Raw genomic sequence first — 22,542 nt, forward strand, 5'->3', positions numbered from 1 at the left:
TGAAATCATCTAACAATGCATTTCTCAGAATGTATGCCCATCACTAAGCCACAGAGGACTGTAGTAGCAATCTCATGGAGTTATGAGGATTCTTATAATGGTGAGAATCAAATGAGATGACTCCTACAGAGAGCTTTACACAATGCCTAGCACGCAGCCCTCAATAAATAACTTTGTTATTATTATTATTATTATCCCTACTACTGCAATCATTGCTAATCACTGCCTCTAGCGTCCTAGAGGCTTAGAGAAAGTGCCAGTGCTTCTTCCTAGAGGTTGTGCTGCTGCCCAAGGAGTGGCCAGAGCAATGGGAGAATCCGGCAGAACAGGTTTTTTCAAAGCAATGGAAAATAAATCAAAGGTGATAACCCAAACCTGGAAAAAAGAATGTGTTCCTTTGTTTGTTCTTTATTAGTTGTGAAAGAACTTTCAAAATGTAACTTATACTGATAGAAATCAGTGTGGCCACTCTGAGGTAACATGGCCAGACCTCTGGTCTGTGCGCCTTCTGACCCCATGAGGACAGACAGTGGCAATGTGGAGTTTCTGCTGAATGTGGCGATGGCTGACAGTGCTCTGTGATGCTGTTGCCTACATCAGTGAGGAGACAAGAGTCGGAGCCCAGAAACGTGCAGAGACAGCAGAGGAGGGAGGGAGGAGCAACACACCCAGATCAAATGAAACCCTACCCCTTGCTGTAAAGTGCTCATCACTGAATGTGAAGTCACATCGGACTTAGTTGAGAGTGTTGGTTGAAAATAACAGAAGCCTATCTCATATCAACTTAAGTAAAAAGGGGAACTTTTTTATAAAGATTACAAGGAATAGCAAGGAAGGCAGGTGAGATGCAGAACTGACCTGGAATGGAATCAGGCTCTCAAATGCTGTCAAAACTGTGTCTCTCCTCCATGCTTCATTCTCCTTTTTCTACAGTCTTACTTTCTTGATAGTTCTGGTTGACATAATGAATCAATAGCTCACAAGGTTTGTAAATCACTGTGCAGCAACCCAAAGAGAGCCTGGTTTCCAGTTCTCCAATTTCAGAATTACCATGAACGAAACCAGTTAGCTCAGCGTGGGTCAGGTTCCTTTCTCCGATTACCAGTTAGCAGGGGTAAAAGGCAAAAACCGGTTATACCAATATGGCATATCCACCATAACGATATACCATCTGCGAATGGGCAAAACCACAGATAAAGGGTTCTTCAAACTGGTATTGGTAACAAGAAACAGATTGCTCACATCTGGCTTTGTGCCATATCCTGGCCATTCCCAGGTTCCCCATCATTTTACCAGAGATCCAGGATGTCTTTGTGCTCACTTCCCCTGGCCCTTCTTGCTGGGCAAACCCTAGCCCTAAACAAGACAATTCCAGCATAATGCAGTGAATATGACACAGGCTTTAGAAAACACGGACTTTAAGTTAAAGCCCAAGTCTAACACTTCCTAGCTATATGACATTGAGCAAGGTACTGAGCCTCTCTGAGCCTTGGTTTCCTCATCTATAAAATAAGACATATCCCCTAGGGTCGCCGTAAAGACTAAGAAAAATAAAATAACTATATTAAAAATACATGGTATATAAAAAATGCTCCTCCATTTTCTTAATTAGGTTACCTAGAAATCCTTAGGAGGGTGGTAGAGAGGCGCTAAGTGAAAAGGAGAAAGAGGGAACTGGCAGGACTTTCTATTTGGGAAGCATCCTTTTGCCCCAGATATTTTACAGTTATCCTGAGCAAACATTTAATAATTTAAGTAGCTCAATTGTCCTGGATAATCCACATGTTGATCGATGTAGTTTCTCACGTTAGAGGCAAATCAACAAGGATCTCAAGATCAATGATGAATGTTTTAAGTTTCTTTTTCATTTATTGGTGTGACTGTCTGGGGTGACTTAATCCTTTCTTTAGAACTTCTAAAGTTCATATCTTATAATCTAATCAGTAACTTAGGGAATGAAGTCCTTTAACATTTTTGTTGCTACTGTTGCTGTTTAGAGAAGCCTTCCCCTTTGAGACTATAGTAAGCCATAACTTTTATATCAATCGTGGTTTCTTGAGTTCTTACTGTAGCAAGCCCTGTGCTAAACTTTTACATACATTATCTCATTTCTTCCTATGAGTTAAGTGTTATTGTCCTCATTTTCTGGATAAGGAAATTGAGACTCAGATAAGTAAAGTGCCATGGTCACTTAACACTCAGTGACAAAATTGGAATTTAGCTCAGTGGAGCTCCCACAGCCTACTTCTCTACAGCTTGGTTTTGGTTATGAGATTCAGAGACATACAATAGAAGAAATAAATCTCCAGGAAAAATCTGTGCTTAGAGTGCATTTGATAAATGATAAAGTCATGGTTTCTGTGCACCCACACAATGGTGCTATACTAGCCAGCATGCAAAGCCACCGACTGATAGAAGGAAAACTAGATGAACACCAGATAGCATATCTCCTTGGACACAACCATATTTCTAATTACTTACTTAGAGGGTAATAGTAATGAAAGGGTTGAATCTGTGATAAAATAAAACAAAACAAAAACTGGAAACTGTGTCCCAGCTTTAGAGCCTACAGTATTTCCCATCCTGGTCAAAGTTGTGCTCACACCGGTTGTCTGTCTACCTATGCAGGGATATGTGCGCATGCGGATAGAATATATTGCCCTGCAACAGAAAGCAACAACATTTTGGCAATTAATTGTAGATGTTATCAATAACTCCTGATGCTCCATGAAGAATTCTTCATCCATTAGCCTGTCTAGCCATCCTGAGAACCATCGTGATCTCTAATCACTAACGGACTCATTGATCTGCTCTTCCAGAGACAGTTTACTTTGTTCTGTTTGTGCCACTGTGAGTTGCATTATATTCCAGACTCTGCTTCACTTGTGCTTTTAAAAAAAATTAATCCTGTGTTTAAGTGGAAGAAACATTTTAAATATTATGTTGCTTTTGATTAGAAGCATAGCTGGATTTCAATCTCATTTTTATTTTTATTTTTTTTACTTCCCTTCTATCTTTCAGCTCCAGGGTTCCCTGAAAAGGAAACAGATAGTTAACTTGTCTCCTGCCGATAGCAAGAGGCCCAATGGCTTCATTGACAACTCATTCCTTGATATCAAAAGAATCCGCGTCGGGGAGAACCTCTCTGCAGGGCAAGGAGGCCTCCAAGTAAATAATGGACAAAGTCAGATCATGTCAGGGACCTTGCCGATGAGCCAAGCAGCCCTGAGAAAGACCAACAATCTGATGCCCCATACACATTCTCCTGGCAATGGCATGTTTAACATGGGCTTGAAAGAAGTGAAGAAGGAACCAGGAGAGACTCTGTCTTGCAGTAAGCACATGGATGGCCAAATGGCCCAGGAGAATATTTTTCCTAATAGGTATGGAGATGACCCTGCAGAGCAGCTGATGGATCCTGAGCTGCAGGAACTCTTCAATGAACTGACCAACATATCTGTGCCTCCAATGAGTGACCTTGAGCTGGAGAACATGATCAATGCCACCATAAAGCAGGATGATCCATTTAACATTGACTTGGGTCAGCAAAGCCAGAGGAGCACTCCCAGGCCCTCCCTGCCAATGGAGAAGACAGTGATCAAAAGTGAATACTCACCTGGTCTGACCCAGGGCCCTTCGGGCTCTCCGCAGCTGAGGCCCCCATCAGCTGGCCCTGCGTTCTCCATGGCCAACTCCGCCTTGCCCACTCCATCCCCAATCCCGTCGGTCCCTCAGAGCCAGGCTCAGCCTCAGACAAGCTCAGGAGCAAGCCGGACCCTGCCGAGCTGGCAGGAAGTATCCCACGCCCAACAGCTAAAACAGATAGCTGCCAACCGTCAGCAGCATGCCCGGATGCAGCAGCACCAGCCTACCAGCTGGTCAGCCTTGCCCTCTGCCGCTGGGCCATCTCCAGGCCCATTTGGGCAGGAGAAAATCCCCAGCCCTTCTTTTGGTCAGCAGCCATTCAGCCCCCAGAGCTCCCCTATGCCCGGGGTAGCCGGCGGCGGCAGCCAGTCAAAAGTCATGGCTAACTACATGTACAAGACCAACGCCTCAGCCCAGGGAGGGCACCTGGATGTGCTCCTGCAGCAAAAGCCTCAGGATCTCAGTAGAAGTTTTATTAACAGCTCACACACGGCCATGGAGGCCCGTCTTGGCAACACCAAGCCTTTGTTCCATTTTAACTCAGATCAAGCAAACCAACAGATGCCTTCTGTTTTGCCTTCTCAGAACAAGCCCTCTCTCCTACACTACACCCAACAGCAGCAGCAGAGCTCGATTTCAGCTCAGCAACAACAGCAGCAGCAGCAGCAGCAGCAGCAGCAGCAACAGCAGCAGCAACGACAACAGCAGCAGCAGCAACAGCAGCAGCAGCAGCAGCAACAGCAGCAGCAGCAGCAGCAACAGGCACAGCAGCCACCACCCCAGCCCACCCAGCCTCTATCAAACCAGCCTTTGCTAAGGTCACCCTTGCCACTTCAGCAAAAAATCCTGCTTCAGAAAATGCAGAGCCAGCCCCTCACTGGACTGGGATACCAAGTCTCCCAACAACACAGACAGGTAAGGGCACGCCTACTATGAGGACCCAGAGACCAACAGTCTTGGTCATTATGCTTTGGTTAGCATTGTGTTTGTGTTGGGACAGGATCACAAAGATAGTAGTGATTCTGATGATTTCGTTGTAGTACATTTGTGTCATTGGGATCTGTAGAGACGCTCTTGCATGTTAAGGTTTCATTATAATTCATGCATTTAGTGACAAGTCTAGTTGTTAATCAGGTTCTGATATGTGCAGTATTTATTCTTCCAGGCAATAATTTGATCATGAAGTCAAAAAGCACTACCATGTGCAAAATGTTGTGATTGTGCCAAGTACTGCTATAAGGCCACATGTGCTATCAGAGTACCTAATAACCATTTTACAACCACACCAACCAATTTAAATGCCTAAAGGCCCAACCCGTGGTAATAGATCATGCTGTGACTCCATGTTGGTACTTAGTATCATCCTTAAACATGATATGATCCTTGTCTGCAAGTACAGCCTAGAGAGGGGGACAAGCTTTAAAAACTATCACTTTATGAATGGAAAGTGAAACAATATGAGCGTACAGAGGTTGGGTATCTTACCCAGCAAATGGAAACCAGAGGAAGCTTCTGGAAAAGTGTAATGCCAGTGTTAAAGTTAAGTGCTAAAGGACGAAATCATCAAGACTTCAGTCAAACAAAAAATCTTGGTTACCTTATATCCTGTGGTTTGCATATAACAGGAGTTTTATTCTGTTTTATTCCTCAAACATGTACATTTTTTGAAGAGTGAAGAAATAGCTCTGTTCCTCCAGAGCACATACTGATAAGTAAACTCTAGTTCCTAGGGAACTCAAAAGAGGAAGCTCTTTCTGGAAGGAAGGAAGGTCGGAGCTAGGGAGAGAAGGAGAGAGGAAGGAGGGATTGAAGGAAGGAAAGAAGGAAAGAAAGGAGGAGGGATAGAGCCTGATTATTGCTTTGTGCATGTAATTTGACAGATCTACGTTAGTGTCCAAGCACAAGAACTGCACATTACATGTCAAAATAGTGTGTCGGGACATTATGATGTCAGAGCCTAATTTCTATCCCATATCTAGAGTAGTTTTTATGGTCACAGCCCAGAAAAGAATACCACAAGCACCTGAGACTGTGGCCAGCTAACCTTGCCCTAGATGTGAGAAAACTAGGCAAACTAAGATTCAAGAGCTGTGTACCAAATAAAGCTTTCAGCTCTTATTAACTTAAAAGTTTTGTTTTTTAACTGTACATTACAAAGAACGGACTCTGAGTAGAGTCATTTTTATATTTTACAAGGTTCTATTTTTAACATGGGTAGTTTGGGGATCATTTAAAACCAAATGGTATTGTGGAACTATTTTCTAAGTTATGTGTAACCATTTTGATTTGGATGAATTTAGGTTCAAATTCTGGGCCCTGGCTGGTTGGCCCAGTGGTAGAGCATTGGCCCAGTGTGTGAAAGTCCCAGGTTTGATTCTCACAGGAGAAGCTACCATCTGCTTCTCCACCCCTCCAGCTCCCCTTCTCTTTCTCTCTCTCTCTCTCTCTCTCTCTCTCTCTCTCTTTCTCTCTCTTTCTATCTCTCTCTCTTCTCCCACAGTCATGGCTTGAATAGTTTGAGCAAAGTTGGCCCTGGGCACTGAGGATGGCTCCATAACCTCACATCAAGCACGAAAATAGCTTTGTTGCTGAGCAACAGAGTAGTGGCCCAGATGGGCAGAGCATTGCCTAGTAGTGGGCTTGCTGGTTGGATCCTGGTCTGGGTGCATGTAGGAGTCTGTCTCTGCCTCCCAGCCTCTCACTTAATAATAAAATAAAATAAAATAATTTTTAACGGACATTCATTAGGTATGTGACCTCAAGCAAGTCATTGAACTTCTCTAAGCCTCAGTTTCTTAGCCTTTAAAACTGAAAACAATATATCCTAGAATTTTTTTGAGAATGAAATTATCTCATTCTCAGATCAGAATATAGAATAAAGTTGGCTATTATTATGGTTATCATGGAAAGAGCCATATATGATGTTAAAATATTTTTAACAAGTATTAGTATTATGTAGGAAAAGCATTGGAGTAAGTCTCAAATTCTAACATAAATAGTATTGGAGGAATAAAAGAGAACTATCATTCACTTTTCTATTATCTATCAACATAGTGGGTGGGGAGTGATTTACCCTCCCTGGGCCCAGCCTTCAGACCATAAAAATGGAAATAATAAATAATGAGATATTAATAAGAGTTAGAATTTATTGAATGTTTTTTAAGTGTCATGACTTTTGTCTTCCTTACCTGTGCTATCTCATTTACCCATATAAGGGAAATACCATTATTCTCATATTACAGGTGAGGCAACTGAGGCACAGAGAGTTAAATAATTTTCCCAAAACCACACAGATAGTAAGTAGATGGGCCAAGATTCTGACGGTCTACATCGAAGGTTGTGCATTCAGCCACTAGGCTATACAGCTCACAGTTAGGGTTTGTTGGGAAATGAATAACCACCTATAGATCATTGTGGGATTTTCAAAAGAAATATTTCTTTTAATATTGGGCCATATTTACATCATAGACATAGTAGATTAAATCCTTTTGCGATAGAGAACGTCTTAACATCTTAAATCTCTAACCTTCAAAGCTGTTAAAAGAGTGAAAAAAATACCTTTGTGACCATTGACCTTCCCAACGGTGAACATTATGGACCTAACCAAGAAACAAACAAAAAACATTTGCAACAGGAAATATATCTTTTTGGTGCTTCATCAGTCCTTCTTTGTGAGCCTTCCTGCCACCTCCAATAGCTGTCCTGTTTCCAGCTCTACTGCTCATATCAGTAGCTGTCCACCATATTGCACACCTCTTAGTCCCCACCTGAGCTTCCAGTATCCAAGCACATCAATGTGCACAATGGCAAAATCAATAAACATCTTCCAATGCCTTAGATAATTTTTTATTTATCCCAGTGCATATGACATACATAATGCTAAGACTATTTCCACCTTTTCGAGAAGTCCTTTACAAGTGTTAGAAATGGTAGTGGCATTTCAAGCAAAAGCCCTCTTCTAAATAGACAGGTAATGGCTACCCATGTAAAGCTTTCTTTCAGTGTTGGAAATTGAACCACATTGTCCCTTCCAGCTTCTGTGAGATTTGACTCTAAAGTCTTGAGTCTGAATTGTAAGTGAATGTACCAGAGCTCTGTAGTCAAATAAGGGTTGCCCTCTTGAAAGCATTCACCTTTGTGGGGTTGGGCCCATTCTAATAATGGTGCTGTTGTTCAATACAGTTATGGAGTTTTTCTCTGGGGATTGTCTTTAGAGCTTTTAATACATTGAGTGGATTATTACCAATACAACAATATTCATTCTGTCAGGGTGAATTTTGAAAAGAGTGGAACTGGGAAACGCTGCTCCAAGTCAAAAACAAGGGAAAACTATAACTGCATTTCAACCTAGGTTTGTGAACTTTCTCTGAAGGCAAGAAAGAAAATAAGTGAGTTGCTTCCCAAGATGATAATTTTAAGAAGAAACTTACCATTGGATATACATATATATTTCAAAAGTTTCCTAATTTTTATTGTCTCACCCAGTGTATTGCCAAGTGTTCTCAACTCAGAGAAGTTTTAAGTCTTCCATTCACAGTAGACAGTGCAAATGTGTATTCTCGTTTTAGATGAGCTAAATCTCTGTTACTCATGACCCAACATCATGGGAGGAGAGGGATTGATAATTAAGGAAGTCTTAAGTTTATCAACTAAAGCATCCTACATGAAAACACTGGTCACGATTTTTTTCTGCTTGTCATGCTTACTTTGTGTCAAACATAGGAAGATTTACTATGGGATTTGCTAATTGGAGCCCTTTAGCCTTGGAAATGTTAAAAATCTTGGCTTTTTGCTAGAGAATGGTACATTGAATTTGTTCATTGGTTGCTTGTAATTTGCCCAGTAGAGTGTGCAAAGATGGCCTTCTCCTCACCTTTCAGAACTCTGAACCCAGACAGACCTGCCTGATCAGGCAGAGACTGAATTGAGGGATTCCTAGGCCCCTCTCCATTTGTTGGGGACTCACCTCTGTTCTCTGAGAGGTACCCGGGAGATGGATGCAGCCTAATCAAATTGTTGGAAACATCTTTATTCTTCCATGCCTGGGGCAGTTTTAAGTAACCCCTTCTCCAGAGACTTGGAGAACAAATGGTATTTGGTGTTTCACAAAATGTCTTCAGTGACTCTGTCTTGCTAATGTTTGGGGCTTTTCAAATTGAAATACCTCCTGACTATAATTTCCTCTCGTTTCTGATGTGAAGGTTATGGGACAGGGCAAGAGACAGATGTAATGCCTGCAGTTCCGACTTATCTTCATGCATTATTTAGGTTGTGAAAGAGTTACTGGTTCATCAGGATTCCTCTAAGAGTTCAGTTCAAAAGCTCTAACCTCTTGAATCAAAAAGCGATCTTTCTCAGAGCTTTTTAGACACTGAAAAGTGTGATTTTTTTCTAACATTAGATTCATGAAACTTAAGTGCATTCTATATTTGGTTTAGAATTTTCCCATCTCTAAAAATTCTGAGAGGGAAGGCAGCCAGTGAATGGATGGTTTGTTATGACCGTAACATAAATTTGTACATTTCCTTCTTAATTTCAAGCCAAGCTCCTCACCCCAATTCCCCTACCTAGCCAAGTTTATACTTCATTACTCTACATATCAACCCTGACTTAAATCAGGCAAGTCTCCTAATGTTCTCCTCCCATCTTTTTAAAGGTAATTTTGTGTAGTATATCTGATCTTATAGATTAACACTCAGAAAACTGTTTCCCAATCGGCCTGCATGAGGGTGGAGGAATCACTGTAGTTCGCATATACTGACAACACTTCTAAACCCTTATACTTGCCCAATAAAAGTACCAGAGAAAAGAGAGAACCTTGAATCAGTTGGACATACTTTTTCTAATGAGAAAATAATAGATAAATTCAGTGTTCTACAACAATATTTCATCCAAGCCAACCCTTTCCTGGAGGTTAGATGTTGGCTAAAATGTTAGCCAGTTAAGACTAGTGCCAGGGTTTGGGTTTAGGAGCTAAAATCAGGTTAGAGGAAGTTAGGAGGTTGAAGAGCCAAAGACAAAACCAAGCTAGAGTCCTAAAATAAAATGCTGGGGAACAGAATCAGTCAATATATTTATTTCTTAGGAGGGAAGCCAAAACATGGTAACTATCCTATGGTCAAGAGTAAAGTAGAAATAATATGAAATCACAACGGATCAGGATAGAGACTCAAGAGATGCTAGATAATCATTGCATATGACCTTTGACCATAGTGGTTTCTATCAGGACTCAGCCTGGCCGGGTTATGCTGTCAAGAGATAACAGGGCTGGTGCAGACGTACTGTCAGTTTTCCACGATGGGCCAAGAGTGTACGTTCCACTTTTATTTTATCTTTGATATTGTTTTTATTTATCTTTTAAGTTTACAAAGGAAACAAAATTTTGTTTTGAAGACTCTACAACACTAGGGCTAAGACCAGGATCCAGAGTGAATTTTCAGGCACATATTCATATAATTGAAGAATCTTGGTTGGAAAACTTAGCTGAAGTTATTTTTCATGTGTTTTGTTAGTTTGTGTTGATTAGTTTGTTCATTTGTTTGTTTGAACATTAGTACCAACTCCAGGCCATAGACTAATAACCCAAATGATAGCAGGTGAGGACATTGAGGCTCAGAGAGGTTAAATAACTTGTTCAGCTTTACAGCAAGTAATTGGTCTGATTTGAAGCCCAATGCAAATAACTATGGTGCTGCCTAAGTTAGAAAATACATAGAGGTGGTTTGGGTTGTGCTAACAGGGCCATCTTTGTGGTACTTGAAATTTCATTGTTGTCTACTTTCCCAGTCTACATCTACCTCAGGGAAAATTTAAGCAAATTCTGATTCATGGGATGGGACAGAGGGAATCTTCAAACAGCCCACTTAAGTTGCCTCATCTGAATCTGCAGATCTTTGTGCTTCCTGATCTTCCCAATCAAGAGACACAAACTAAAGATTCAGGCTAAATGGAGTACTGCTCCATTCTTAATTCTAGCAAATTATTTTGCTCATTCATTCAAAAATATTTTGGGGGTGCCTGCTATATACCAGGCATAGTTCTGTATACTGATACTACAACTGAGAACAAAGATGAGGGTGTGATATAATAAGGGGAAAAATAAAAAATATTAAATTAAATAATCAGAGCATATTTTCAAACTGAGCTAGTTTCATCATGTTGTAGGCTTACTTTTTATTTAACTTATTGGGGTCACATTAGTTAAAATTATATAGGTTTCAAGTGTACAATTCTATAATACATTGTCTGTATATTGCATTGTGCATTCACCACCCCAAGTTAAGTCTTCTTCGGTCACCATGTATTTGACCCCCTTCACCTTTTATTACCTGCCCCCCTACCTACCCTTTTCCCCTCTGGCAACTACCATACTGCTTGCTGTCTGTGTCTATCAGTTTTTGTTTGTTTGTCTTGTTTGATTTATTTGTTGTTTTCAGTTTTATGTCCCACATATGAGTAAAATCATATGGTTCTTAGCTTTTTCTGTCTGACTTATTTAGCTTAGCATGATATTCTCAAGCTCCATCCATGTTGTCACAAATGATAACACTTCACCTTTTCTTATGGCTGAGTAGTATTCCATTGTATACATGCACCACATCTTCTTTATTCAGTCCTCTATTGAAGGACACTTCAGTTGTTTCCATATCTTGGCCCCTGTGAATAATGCTACAATGAACATAGAGGTACATATATCTTTATGAATAAATGTACCCAAAAGAGGGGTTACTGAGTCACATGATAATGCTATTCTTAATTTTTTAGGAACCTCTATAGTGTTTTCCGTAGTGGCTGTACTAGTTTGCATTCCCGCCAGCAGTGAATGAGGGTTCCTTTTCTCTCCACAACTTCTCCAACACTTGTTATTACTTGTCTTGTTGATAATAGCCATTCTAACAGGTATGAGGTTATATCTAATTGTAGTTTTTATTTTCATTTTCTTAATAACTAGTGAAGATGAGCATCTTTCTATATATCTGTTGGCCACTTGTATGTCTTCTTGGAAAAAGTATCTGTTCAGGTGCTCTGCCCATTTTTTAATTGGGTTGTTTTTTGTGAGTTTTTTTTTATATATTTTGGGTTTGGATATTAACCCATTATTGAAGCTGTTGTTTGCAAATATCATCTACCATTTATTTGGCTGCCTATTTGTTTTGTTATCAGTTTCTTTTGCTCCGCAGAAGCTCTTTAGTTTGATACAGTCCCATTCATTTAATTTTACTTTTGCTTTTGTTTTTGCTTTTGCTTTCCAAATCTTTGAGGTCAAATTCATAAAATCTTCTATTATATAAGGGCCCACAAGTTTAGTACCTATGTTTTCTTCTATGTAATTTATTGTTTCAAGTCTTATATTTAGGTCTTTCATCCGTTTTTGAATTAATTTTTGTGCATGGTGACAAACAGCAGTCTAGTTTCATTCTTTTGCATGTGGCTTTCCTATTTTCCCAGCACCATTTATTGAAGGGCTCTCTTTGGTTTCTTTGTCAAAAATTATTTGCACATATACATGTGGGTTTATTTCTGTGCTCTCAATTCTGTTCCATTGGTCTGTGTGTATGTTTTTATTGCAGGCTTATTCTTGCTTCTGTTGCTAGGCTAATTTGCTGCTGGGCTTTTTGGTACCTCTGATCCCAGATAAAAATGGAAAACCCAAGGGAGTGGTATGTGATTTAGTTTTTAAAGCAAAAAATCCAAGGGTTTTGTTAGATTTTTTAAATGATAAAGAAAATTTATTCACTCTCTTTTTCTTTAACATGATCCATCAAGATTTAAGAACCTGTTCAGGATCACTGTTCAAGTTTCACAATAGGATAAAAACATAATTATTGCATTCATTCATGTGATGAAAATTTATTGAGCACCTACAGTGTGCCAGAAATTGGAGATTAAAAGATTAAGTGGTCCAAAGAACCTTCTTTGTACTCATCTAAAAGATCAGGAAAGCACGGTCCCTCCTTTCAATGAGCCTTTGATCTGAAGAAGATATTTGTCCCTAATACTTACTGAATTCCCATTGAGTATGGAGACTGTATTGTCCTTATCCTTATCCTTAACAATCCACACTACATAGTAACTGAGCTCAAATCTCATGGTCTTCTCCCCTAAGTGTACAAGTTCAACCTTGGACATGTTATTTTAGCCTTTTACAGAATATAACTCTATTTGCTGGATATTCCACCTTCGCTTTTATTTTGTCATCCTAGTATGCACTAGCTCAGAGCACAATAGAGTGACCTGGTGTAAAGCAACAATTAACTCCTTTATCCCTCAATAAATAAATAAATCCAATAAAGAAATAAATACAAGAACATGTTAGGGTTTAAATCCACAATTAGGTGAATAGCTTCTATTATTCTCATTTCAGGGTTTTTGTCCATGTGTTGCATCCATCGATAAGAGCTGTGCATTTAAAGCATTAGTGGGTAATTTAGCCTGTTGAATACCAAGTTTCCAACCGAGGGGAAAAAAAGGGGTATGAGGTTAAGAAATAGATTTGATCCTGGAGATGGAAATGCAAGAGGGTTAATGGAAAATCTGACAGATATTTAACTGTAATGTGCATTAATGCAGGTGACTCAAACAATCCCCTTTGCACCCATTCTCATTAGTTTTGCCTTTTCTAATCATGTCAGTTGTTATCAGTTTGGTAGTGGAGGGGGTTCTTTTTGTGAAATCTAAAGGAAGCAAGAACCCATTTAGGCAGTGCACTACTATAATCAGTATATTTTCACATTGAAGTTAATTAGAGTCAGGCACAAAGACTTGAGATTCAGAAAGTGTTTACTATAAGGAGTTCTAGGTTTGAAACAAAAGGCTGCACAAATGTTTAGACTGCTAGGATCAGAGAGATGTAATGTGAGTGAATCATCTTAGTCTTCTACATTGTGTTTTAAATAGAGAAGACCAGACTTAGACACTTAGACACACACACACACACACACACACAGCGTAGGCAGCTCTCTGGATACTAATTAGAGAACTCTGACTGAATATTTGCATTTTATGCAATGAATCCAAACAATAAAGTGGCACCTTATTCTCCAAGCAATAAATTGAGTAGAGCATAATGGAGGGAAGCCAAAGATTCTTTTCCTGTGCATCCTGCAAAATCAAGCCTCAAGGTCCCCGAGGATGAAAAAATGGGGGTGGTTGACCTCTCTCCCTTTCTTTAGACTGCTAATTCCCTCCACCCTGAATCACAGGCATTTTCCACACTTTGCTTTTCACAAGAGCTGCAGTTCAGCTCCACCTTTAGGAAACATGAACTTCATAAACACAGAGCCTTCGGGCCCTTAGTCCACAGGTCTGTGTGGGTGAGCATGTGAGGCTGTGGGCCCAACGTTCTTATCTTCAGCACACATTTCTACTCTGTCTCTGTCCCTATGTCTTTGTCTCATTCCTCCCACCCTTGGATGTACCCTCTCCTCTTTTACTCTTACCTTACAGACCAATTTTGAACCTGCCTCTCTTCCCTGACCTCCCTGAGACCTGTTGGCCTTGAAAGGGGGACATTTAGCCACTGGAGTTGTTATTGGCAAAAAGTGTGAAGATATTTTTCCTGGAAAGAGATCCATGTTGGGGAAATCCATCAGGCTAATGAGCTGGCAGGCTCATCTCTATGTCCCACAGGACTCTGGCACAGATGAATAAATTCTGAATGGACATACCCAAGGGCAAAACATCCAGAATAGCTACTGACCATTGTCCCTTCTCTCTTCAAGGACTTGCTCACTGGCCTGCCTCCTTCTAGTCTTGCCAACCTGCATCTAGACTGTGTGTCCTAAAATAGATATTTGATCATGACTGCCACCTGCCTAAACCCTTTTAGTGATCTTCGTTTTCTTACAGTGAAATTCAACTCTTTATGTGACTTATTAAAGTGTTTGGCTCCTGCCAAACACTCCAAATGAACTGGTTTCCATTCTCACCTTTCTTCTTCCCTTGACTCCCACCCACCTGTTCATCCACACTGTCCCCTCAAACTCATACACCCTGCACTCCTACTCTCTTCAAAAATTCCTAAAAAGTAGCATGCTTTCTCTCACCCTTGTGTCTTCAGATATGCCGTTCCTTCTGTTCAGGACACTCTTCTGCTCTACTCTGCTAACCTAACCTTATGCTTTCTCAGTCTCAGCTAAGACACCTCCTCCAGTAGATTTCTCCCAATCTGGGTCAGCTTCCATCCTATATATTCAGATAGTTCCCTCTCCTTTCTCCCTTTTAGCAGATATCACCTCTGATATATCTTGGTTCTTGTGTCTTCCTCATCTGGACTGAAAACTACTGGAAGATAGGAATGTGTCCATCTTGCTCATCATTGTTTTCCAACCCCTAACACATCAACATTGTGGAATGCACCCAAAACACATACGTTGGACAAAGGAATTGTACCATTGACCCATCATCCTTTCTTCTGAGGATTTAAGGATGCCAACACATCACCCTCTCCTCCTCAGAAGGTAGGAATAGGAGTTAGCACTTCTACCTTCCTCCGTACCAAGTCTGCCCTTAAAACACCATTTACCCATGGACCTGCATCAACAGTTCTAGTTGTCCCAGCTGCCCTGCTGGTTAAACGTGTGGAAGGGGATTCTGCAGGGCCCCTTACGATGGAGGCTGAACTGACGTATGTCCTGGGGAACCATATGGGTAAAAGTCAACTTAAAAGAATTTTATCAAGAATATTCAAAGTAGGCCCTGGCCAGTTGGCTCAGTGGTAGAGTGTTGGCCTGGCATGTGGATGGATGTCCTAGGTTTGATTCCCGGTCAGGGCACATAGGAGAAGCGGTCATCTGCTTCTCCACCCCTCCCCTCCCCTCCCTTCCCCTTCTCTCTCTCTCTCTCTCAATCTCTCTCTCTCTCTCTCAATCTCTCTCTCTCTCTCTCTCTCTGCCCCTCCCAAAGGTATGGCTCAGTTGGTTCAAGCTCATTGGCCCTAGGTGCTGAGGATGGCTCCATTGAGCCTCTGCCTCAGGCACTAAAAACAGCTTGGTTGCGAGCATGGCCCCAGATGGGCAGAAAATCAGCCCTAGATGGAGGTTGCTGGATGGATCCTGGTCAGGGTGCATGTGGGAGTCTGTCTCTCTATCGCCCCTCCTCTCACTTGGAAAACAAGGGGGAAAAAAAACCTTAAAAAAAAATAAAAAGAATATTCAAAGTGATTTTTTTCTTTCAGAAAACATGTATGTAAAATCAATAATTTATCACTAGTGACCAAGACCAAGTACCTGCCCAGAAACAAGTGATTATAATGTAGTGTTATAAGTTTCTGATAGAAATTACTATAAGGTATTCTGAGAACAGAGATAAAGTTCCTATTATAGCTTTGGGAATCAGAAGGGGCTTCCTGGAGGAGGTATTGTTTAAGTGTCTACCTTGAGGAAAAATAGGAGTTAGTGAAGTGGAAGGGAGAAAGCCTTCCAGACAGCCTGAGTTCTCTTGGAAGAGTCCAAGAAGTTCAGTGTGGCTGGACAGTCAAGGGCAAGGGCAGGAGAGGAGAGAGATGAGACGGGAGGTCAACACGGGCCAGATCACAAGAAGCGTTACAAATTATAGAAAGAACTTTAGATATTCATGCTGAGGGCAATAGAAAGTTGTGGAGACAATTAGGTGTGTTGTTTTTAAAAAGAGGCATAACATGCCAACCCCAAGGTAGTTGCTTCCTTCGAACACGTTGAATGTGAATCAGATTTGCTGCTCTTCAGAAAAGTCGCTGTAGTTACAGTATGGAGAACACACTGGAGGGAGCTGGGCCAGGGGCAAGCAGATCTTCTCCACCTTTATATGCAGAGAACATTTTAGAGCTCTTGAATGTGCCAGCCTGGGACTGTTTCTGTGCACTCACCTGTCCTCTCCAGTCTCTCCCAGCCTCTTGGATTTGGCTTCTCTAAGGCCAATGCTGCATGTCGACTCCTGCTCCAGAAGACTCCTTCCATTAATTATTGTCTCATATCTTTCCTCTCACCGTTCTATCTTTGAACATGCTCAAGCCCCCAGCATCCTTCAAAACTAACTTTCCAGACCTGACTGGATAGCTTTGTCGGTTAGAGCGTCATCCCAAAGTGCACAGGTTGCTGGTTCAATCCCCAGTTAGGGCACATACAGGAACAGATGTTCCTATCTCTCTCCCGTTATCTCTCCAAAATCAATAAAATAAGCATTTTAAAAAAATAAAATGACTTCCATCCACATTCCTACCCCTCTGCACCCCATTTTCCAACTTAGTAGGCTCCAAGCCTCTGCAGTCCAAGTCATGCCTCTCTCCTGCAGGCCTGCCTCCCAGCTGCTGCTCTGACACCTCTGGCGTCCCTCCACACCCCTGCCTCTCCTCCCGCACCCCTGCCTCTCCTCCCTCTCCACCTGCGCCCCCGCCTCTCCTCCCGCGCCCCCGCCTCTCCTCCCGCGCCCCCGCCTCTCCTCCCCCGCACCCGCCTCTCCTCCCGCGCCCCCGCCTCTCCTCCCCCGCACCCGCCTCTCCTCCCGCGCCCCTGCCTCTCCTCCCCCGCACCTGCCTCTCCTCCCGCGCCCCTGCCTCTCCTCCCGCGCCCCTGCCTCTCCTCCCGCGCCCCTGCCTCCGCCCACGTGCGCACATTGTTGCAGTCCTCTTTTCAGTCTCCTTTCCGGCTCCCTCGTCCCTCCCAGGGATGGGGTGGACAGTGTGTCCGAGCAGTTTTGCCTTGCTTCGTACCCCTTAGGGCTGAGGCAGGTGGTTGGGTTTCCAGCTGCCTCTGTTGCTTTTGCCAGGCCTCCTCTCCAGAATTGCAGCTTTCCCCCAGATCCAGTCACTCCTGTGGCTTCTCTTCACAGGACCAACTCTCCTCCCTGTGACTGTCTTTTTCCCAACTACTACCTGTTCCCTAGTATCCACCAGCCTAGACAGTTCTGAGGTGTCTTGGAACCTGACTCTGGCCCTCACCATCCCCTGCTCTAACTGCCCATGTCACTAAACCACTCCTCCCCCGGCTGTGAAACAAGTAAAGGTCACTTCATCTTCCTCCAGCGTGGATAGTGCGAACACTTCCAGTACAGTTCTTTTATTGTATTATCAGTTTGTTTAGGATCAGTATGGTTTAGTGAACTGTGAATTCCTAGAGAGTTGGAACCATAGAGTTCTTCTTTTCCTCTCTGAACTCACAAAGCATTTTGTATTTCTCATTGCATTCACTGTTTTCTACCTTGAATTATAGTTAAATCTATATGTTGTGTGTGTGTGACAGAGAGAAACAGAGAAAGGGACAGCTAGGGACAGACAGACAGGAAGGCAGAGAGATGAGAAGCATCAATTCTTCATTGCAGCACCTTAATTGTTCATTGATTGCTTCCTCATATGTGCCTTTATGTGAAGAGGATGGCTATAGCAGGCCGAGTGACCCCTTGCTCAAACCAGCAACCTTGGGTTCAAGTTGGTGAGCTGTGCTCAAACCAGATGAGCCTGCACTCAAGCCAGTGACATCAGGGTTTTGAACCTGGGTCCTCTGTGTCCCAGTCCAACACTCTATCCACTGCACCACTGTTTGGTCAGGCATTAAATCTATACTTGAACCCCTCTACTAAACTGTAAGTTCCTTGAGACCAGTGTCGATATATAGTTCATCTTTGTACCTCCCAGGGCTATCAGAGTACCTAAGAGGGAGTCCCAACATCTGGGCACAGAAACAGAAGAGAGCAGGGGAGATCAAAGAAAGGAAGGGAAAGAAGTATGGTGTGTGTGTGTGTGTGTGTGTGTGTGTGTGTGTGTTTTATAGGCTCTATGGTCATAAATCAAAAGAAAAGAAGTAGGTTGATAAAATTCAATAAAAAAAGAAATAGGTTCAATAATTTCTCTCATCATGGTCTTAAAATCTAAAGAAAAGAAATAGGTTCAATAATTTCTTGTATCAATCTGAATATAACGTGTACATTATTGAGAATTTATACATTCTTCCAAAAATGTTGTAAGCATCTTAATGCCCAAATGGCCTTGGCCAAGTTACTAAATTCCATGAAACTAAGCTGTATCATCTGTAAAATGAGAAAGGCAACTATTTTTGAAGAATTATTTAAAAAGTCTCATGAAATAACCCATGAGACAATACAGGACCTGCTCCTTGTATGCAGTGAACAAGTGTTAACTTGTTTCTCTGTGCAAAAAAAAGGACCATCAGAACCCAGACCATTAAAAGAATCCAAATTAAATGTTAGTAGACACTTGCACTGGCTGAACTCCAAAACATGGCTCTCATGTAACGCTGAGTTTCCAGGCAACTAAGGCAAGAAGAAATTATATGGGGTATAGGGATTCTTTTCTTTCTTTCTTTCTTTTTTTCTTTCTTTCTTTCTTTCTTTCTTCCTTTCTATCTTTCTTTTCTTCTTTCTTTTTCTTGGTGGGACAGAAGGAGACAGGGAGAGGGAGAGAGACAGGAACGTCAAGCTGTGCCTGCAGGTGCCCTGACTGTGCAACCTCCATGCTCCAGGACGACGCTCCAACCGACTGCGCTGGCTTCTTTTCTTTCTTTCTTTCTTTTTTTAATATAAAAGAAAACATGAAACTTCATCAATGAAGACAAATCTTTTTCTGGAAGTGAATTTAAAAGTACATTTATCATTGGGGGAAGGAGGGATTAGATAATTTGATGGACATCTTCCACTGGAAATTTTGCAAAGAAACCATGATACTGTTTACTTTGATAATTCTGTTATTAAGCTGCATTATAAAATCTGAGGCCAAATTCTATATTTGCAGTCAGTGGATATTTTTTCCCTGGGAGGCTGATATAATGTGGTACAGATAAAAAGTTTTCTTTTTTTTTTTTTTTTTTAATTTTTTATTTATTAATTCATTTTAGAGAGGAGAGAGAGTGAGACAGAGAGAAAGAGAGAGAGAAGAAGGGGGGAGGAGCTGGAAGCATCAACTCCCATATGTGCCTTGACCAGGCAAGCCCAGGGTTTTGAACTGGCAACCTCAGCATTTCCAGGTCGACGCTTTATCCACTGCGCCACCACAGGTCAGGCGATAAAAAGTTTTCTGAAGCTCTGTTTTAATGGTTTTCACACTTGGACTTAGCAAAAATGTTTTGTTTTGTTTTTTACCCTCCGCTTTTCCAGAGGTTCCTTGAGGCACTTCCCTGGGACCTGAGGTTCTTCAAGAAAGTTTTTTCAAACCGGAGTTCTGGCTTGTTCCCAGAATCCTTTAGACCATATAGGAATGCATAATTAACATTCTCATTGGCTGCCTCACTCAAATGTCAATTGTCTTGAATGAGTTTCTGGCACACCCGTGCATTGTGTAAAGTAGATTAGGCCTGTGGAACATCTACCTTAGAATCAGATTTCAGGAAGAGCATTTCAAAAATCCGTTTAAACTATAATCCTCTCCCTCCATATAGAAAAATACACTTCAGCTTTGACCCCTTTGCTCTCCAGACCAAGCTCACTAAAAACCACCATGAAAAAAATTCAGCAGTTGGTATAGTTATTTAACATTCGACAAATATTTAGGCACCTTTTGTATACGACAACCATGTGATAAACTAGGTGTGCTGTGTGGTGGTGGGAGCGGCATGGAGATGGATGAGAACTATAACATTCCAATTCTGGACTCACACTTGTTGCTGAATATTTTCCCTTTAGTAATCATACCTTGTTTACTTTCTTTGTAACAATTTTATTCTGTAATTCTGAAGTGTAAGACTCTGAAATACAATTACTGTCCTCAATTTTAAATTTAATTATTTAAATTTTTTTAATTTGGCCCTGGCCAGTTGGCTCAGTGGTAGAGCGTTGGCCCAGTGTGTGGAAGTCCCATGCTGGATTCCTGTCTGGGCACACAGGAGAAGCACCCACTGCCTCTCCACCCCTCCCTGCTCTTGCTTCTCTCTCTCTCTCTTTCTTCTTCTTCTTCTTCTTCTTCTTCTTCTTCTTCTTCTTCTTCTTCTTCTTCTTCTTCTCCTTCTCCTTCTTCTTCTTTTTCTTCTCCCCTGCTGCAGCCATGGCTTGATTAGAATGAATTGGCCCCAGATGCTGAGGATGGCTCCATGACTTCCACCTCAGGTGCTAAAAAATGGCTCTGGTTGCAATGGAGCAAGAGCCCCCGATGAGCAGAGCATCGTCCCCTAGTGGGCTTGCCAGGTGGATCCCGGTCGGGGTACCTGCAGAAGTCTGTTTCTGCTTCCCCCCCTCTCACTAAAAAAAAAAATTTTAATTTAATTATCAAAGCAACACATGCAAATAATATAAGAAGACAAATATTGCTAAAGTGCAAAAGCTATTTGTTGGCACCCTCTTCCCTTCTTAGTCTCTGGAGGGGAGGAAAACACTTTCTTCATTTTGAGTTGCTTCTTCTGGTATTTGCCATCATATTTGTAAACATACCCATACCTAAAAGATCGGATTTACTCATTTTAAGCAACATTTATTCCTTCTTATTATAATAAGTGAAGGCTTTAGTCTTATCTCCAACCTCTTTTCCCTGTCCCTCTTTTCTACAATATGGTTATGTCAAAAATTTGTTTAAATCCATCTCAGTGTTTTCAGAACTCTGAAATTCAAGCCGTATACTATAACCGTAATTCCTCTCCAGGCACTAAGTATCTGTTTTGGTTTTTATTTGCAAAGCTTCTGTGATTCTCTGGCTCCGCCTTTTTATACCACCCAACCACTCTGTAGAACATCACTCAATATGTTTTCCACACGGTAATGCCTGTCGCATAATGTTTGCTATATTTCTTTCCTGGAAACACCTCGCCAGGAGCCCTCTGTCCCAGCGACAATCCTGCCAGGAGTCTTTTAGGCCTGTTGATACAGCCGTCGTCCTAGGACAACATCCTGGGAATCCCTTCATTTCTTTCCTTTATAAGGTTCCCTGCTTCTGGATCCCTTGTGTTTTTCTACTTGTTTGTTATTTACTCTCATTTTGGTGGACTATGTCTGCTGTAAACTTCCTGACAAAAGGTGCATGAAAAGTAAAATGTTGCAACCTTCAGAGAAATTATAACCCATTTGTAGTGATAACAATAACAACAAAAAGAATCCAGACACCAAGAAAGAAAATTGTTAAACATAATTCATGTCCTAATAAGCATACCTGGTTCTCCAGATTGTGCAAAAAATGGTGAAGGAAGAGCCTTCATTTATTGAGCATCTACTGTATGCTAAGTGCTTTTTCCATGACATTCTTAAGAAATAAAAATTGGCCCTGTCTGATGTTTCAATGGATAGTGTCAACCCTGCATATGGACATCCCAGGTTTGATTCCTGATCAGGACACACAGGAGAAGCAACCATCTGCTTTCCCCCCCTCCCCTCTCCTCCTTCTCTCCCTCTTACCCTACCACAGCCAGTGGCTCGATTGGTTCAAGCATGGCCCCAGGTGCAGAGGATAGCTCTGTTGGAGCGTGTGGGCCTCAGATGCTAAAAATAGCTCAGTACTCAAGCATTGGCCCCAGATGTGGTTGCTGGATGGACCCTAGTCAGGCACATGTGGGAGTTTACCTCACTATCTCTCTTCCTCTCACCTAAAAAAAAAAAAAAAGAAAGAAAAGAAAAAGAAAAATCATTTTCTTCTCTTTATATATGAAAAAGTTGAGAGCAGAGTGAAGTAATAATTTGCCCAAGTCACACAGCTCTCAGGCGGTAGCCCTGGGATGCAGCAATTATGTTTGTCTACTTCTAGCTGTGCCCCACACACTGCATCTGTCAGCAAGACAGCGTAAATGCACAACCCTCTCCCTCAAGGAGTTTATTCAACCATGACTTCAATCCAATGTCAGACAGTGGCTGTTTGCTGGCCCAAAATGCTTTTACACGTGTGTGTGTGTGTGTGTGTGTGTGTGAGAGAGAGAGAGAGAGAGAGAGAGAGAGAGAACTGTCGTTAATCCAACAGCTATTTGCATAGTTTTGTATATATGAAGTTTTTCTCAA

General features: G+C 41.7%; 1 protein-coding gene across 1 annotated transcript in view; it reads left to right on the forward strand.

Annotated features, from left to right (window-relative positions):
• MAML2 (mastermind like transcriptional coactivator 2) overlaps positions 1-22,542 on the forward strand; it is a 352,873-nt gene that overhangs the window by 235,349 nt on the left and 94,982 nt on the right. Inside the window, exon 2 of the mRNA XM_066248067.1 lies at positions 3,022-4,560. Within this exon, the coding sequence (XP_066104164.1) occupies positions 3,022-4,560 (1,539 nt within the window). The remainder of the gene's footprint in view (positions 1-3,021; positions 4,561-22,542) is intronic.

This window comes from Saccopteryx bilineata, chromosome 1 (genome assembly GCF_036850765.1).
Source record: "Saccopteryx bilineata isolate mSacBil1 chromosome 1, mSacBil1_pri_phased_curated, whole genome shotgun sequence".
Lineage (NCBI taxonomy): Eukaryota > Metazoa > Chordata > Mammalia > Chiroptera > Emballonuridae > Saccopteryx > Saccopteryx bilineata.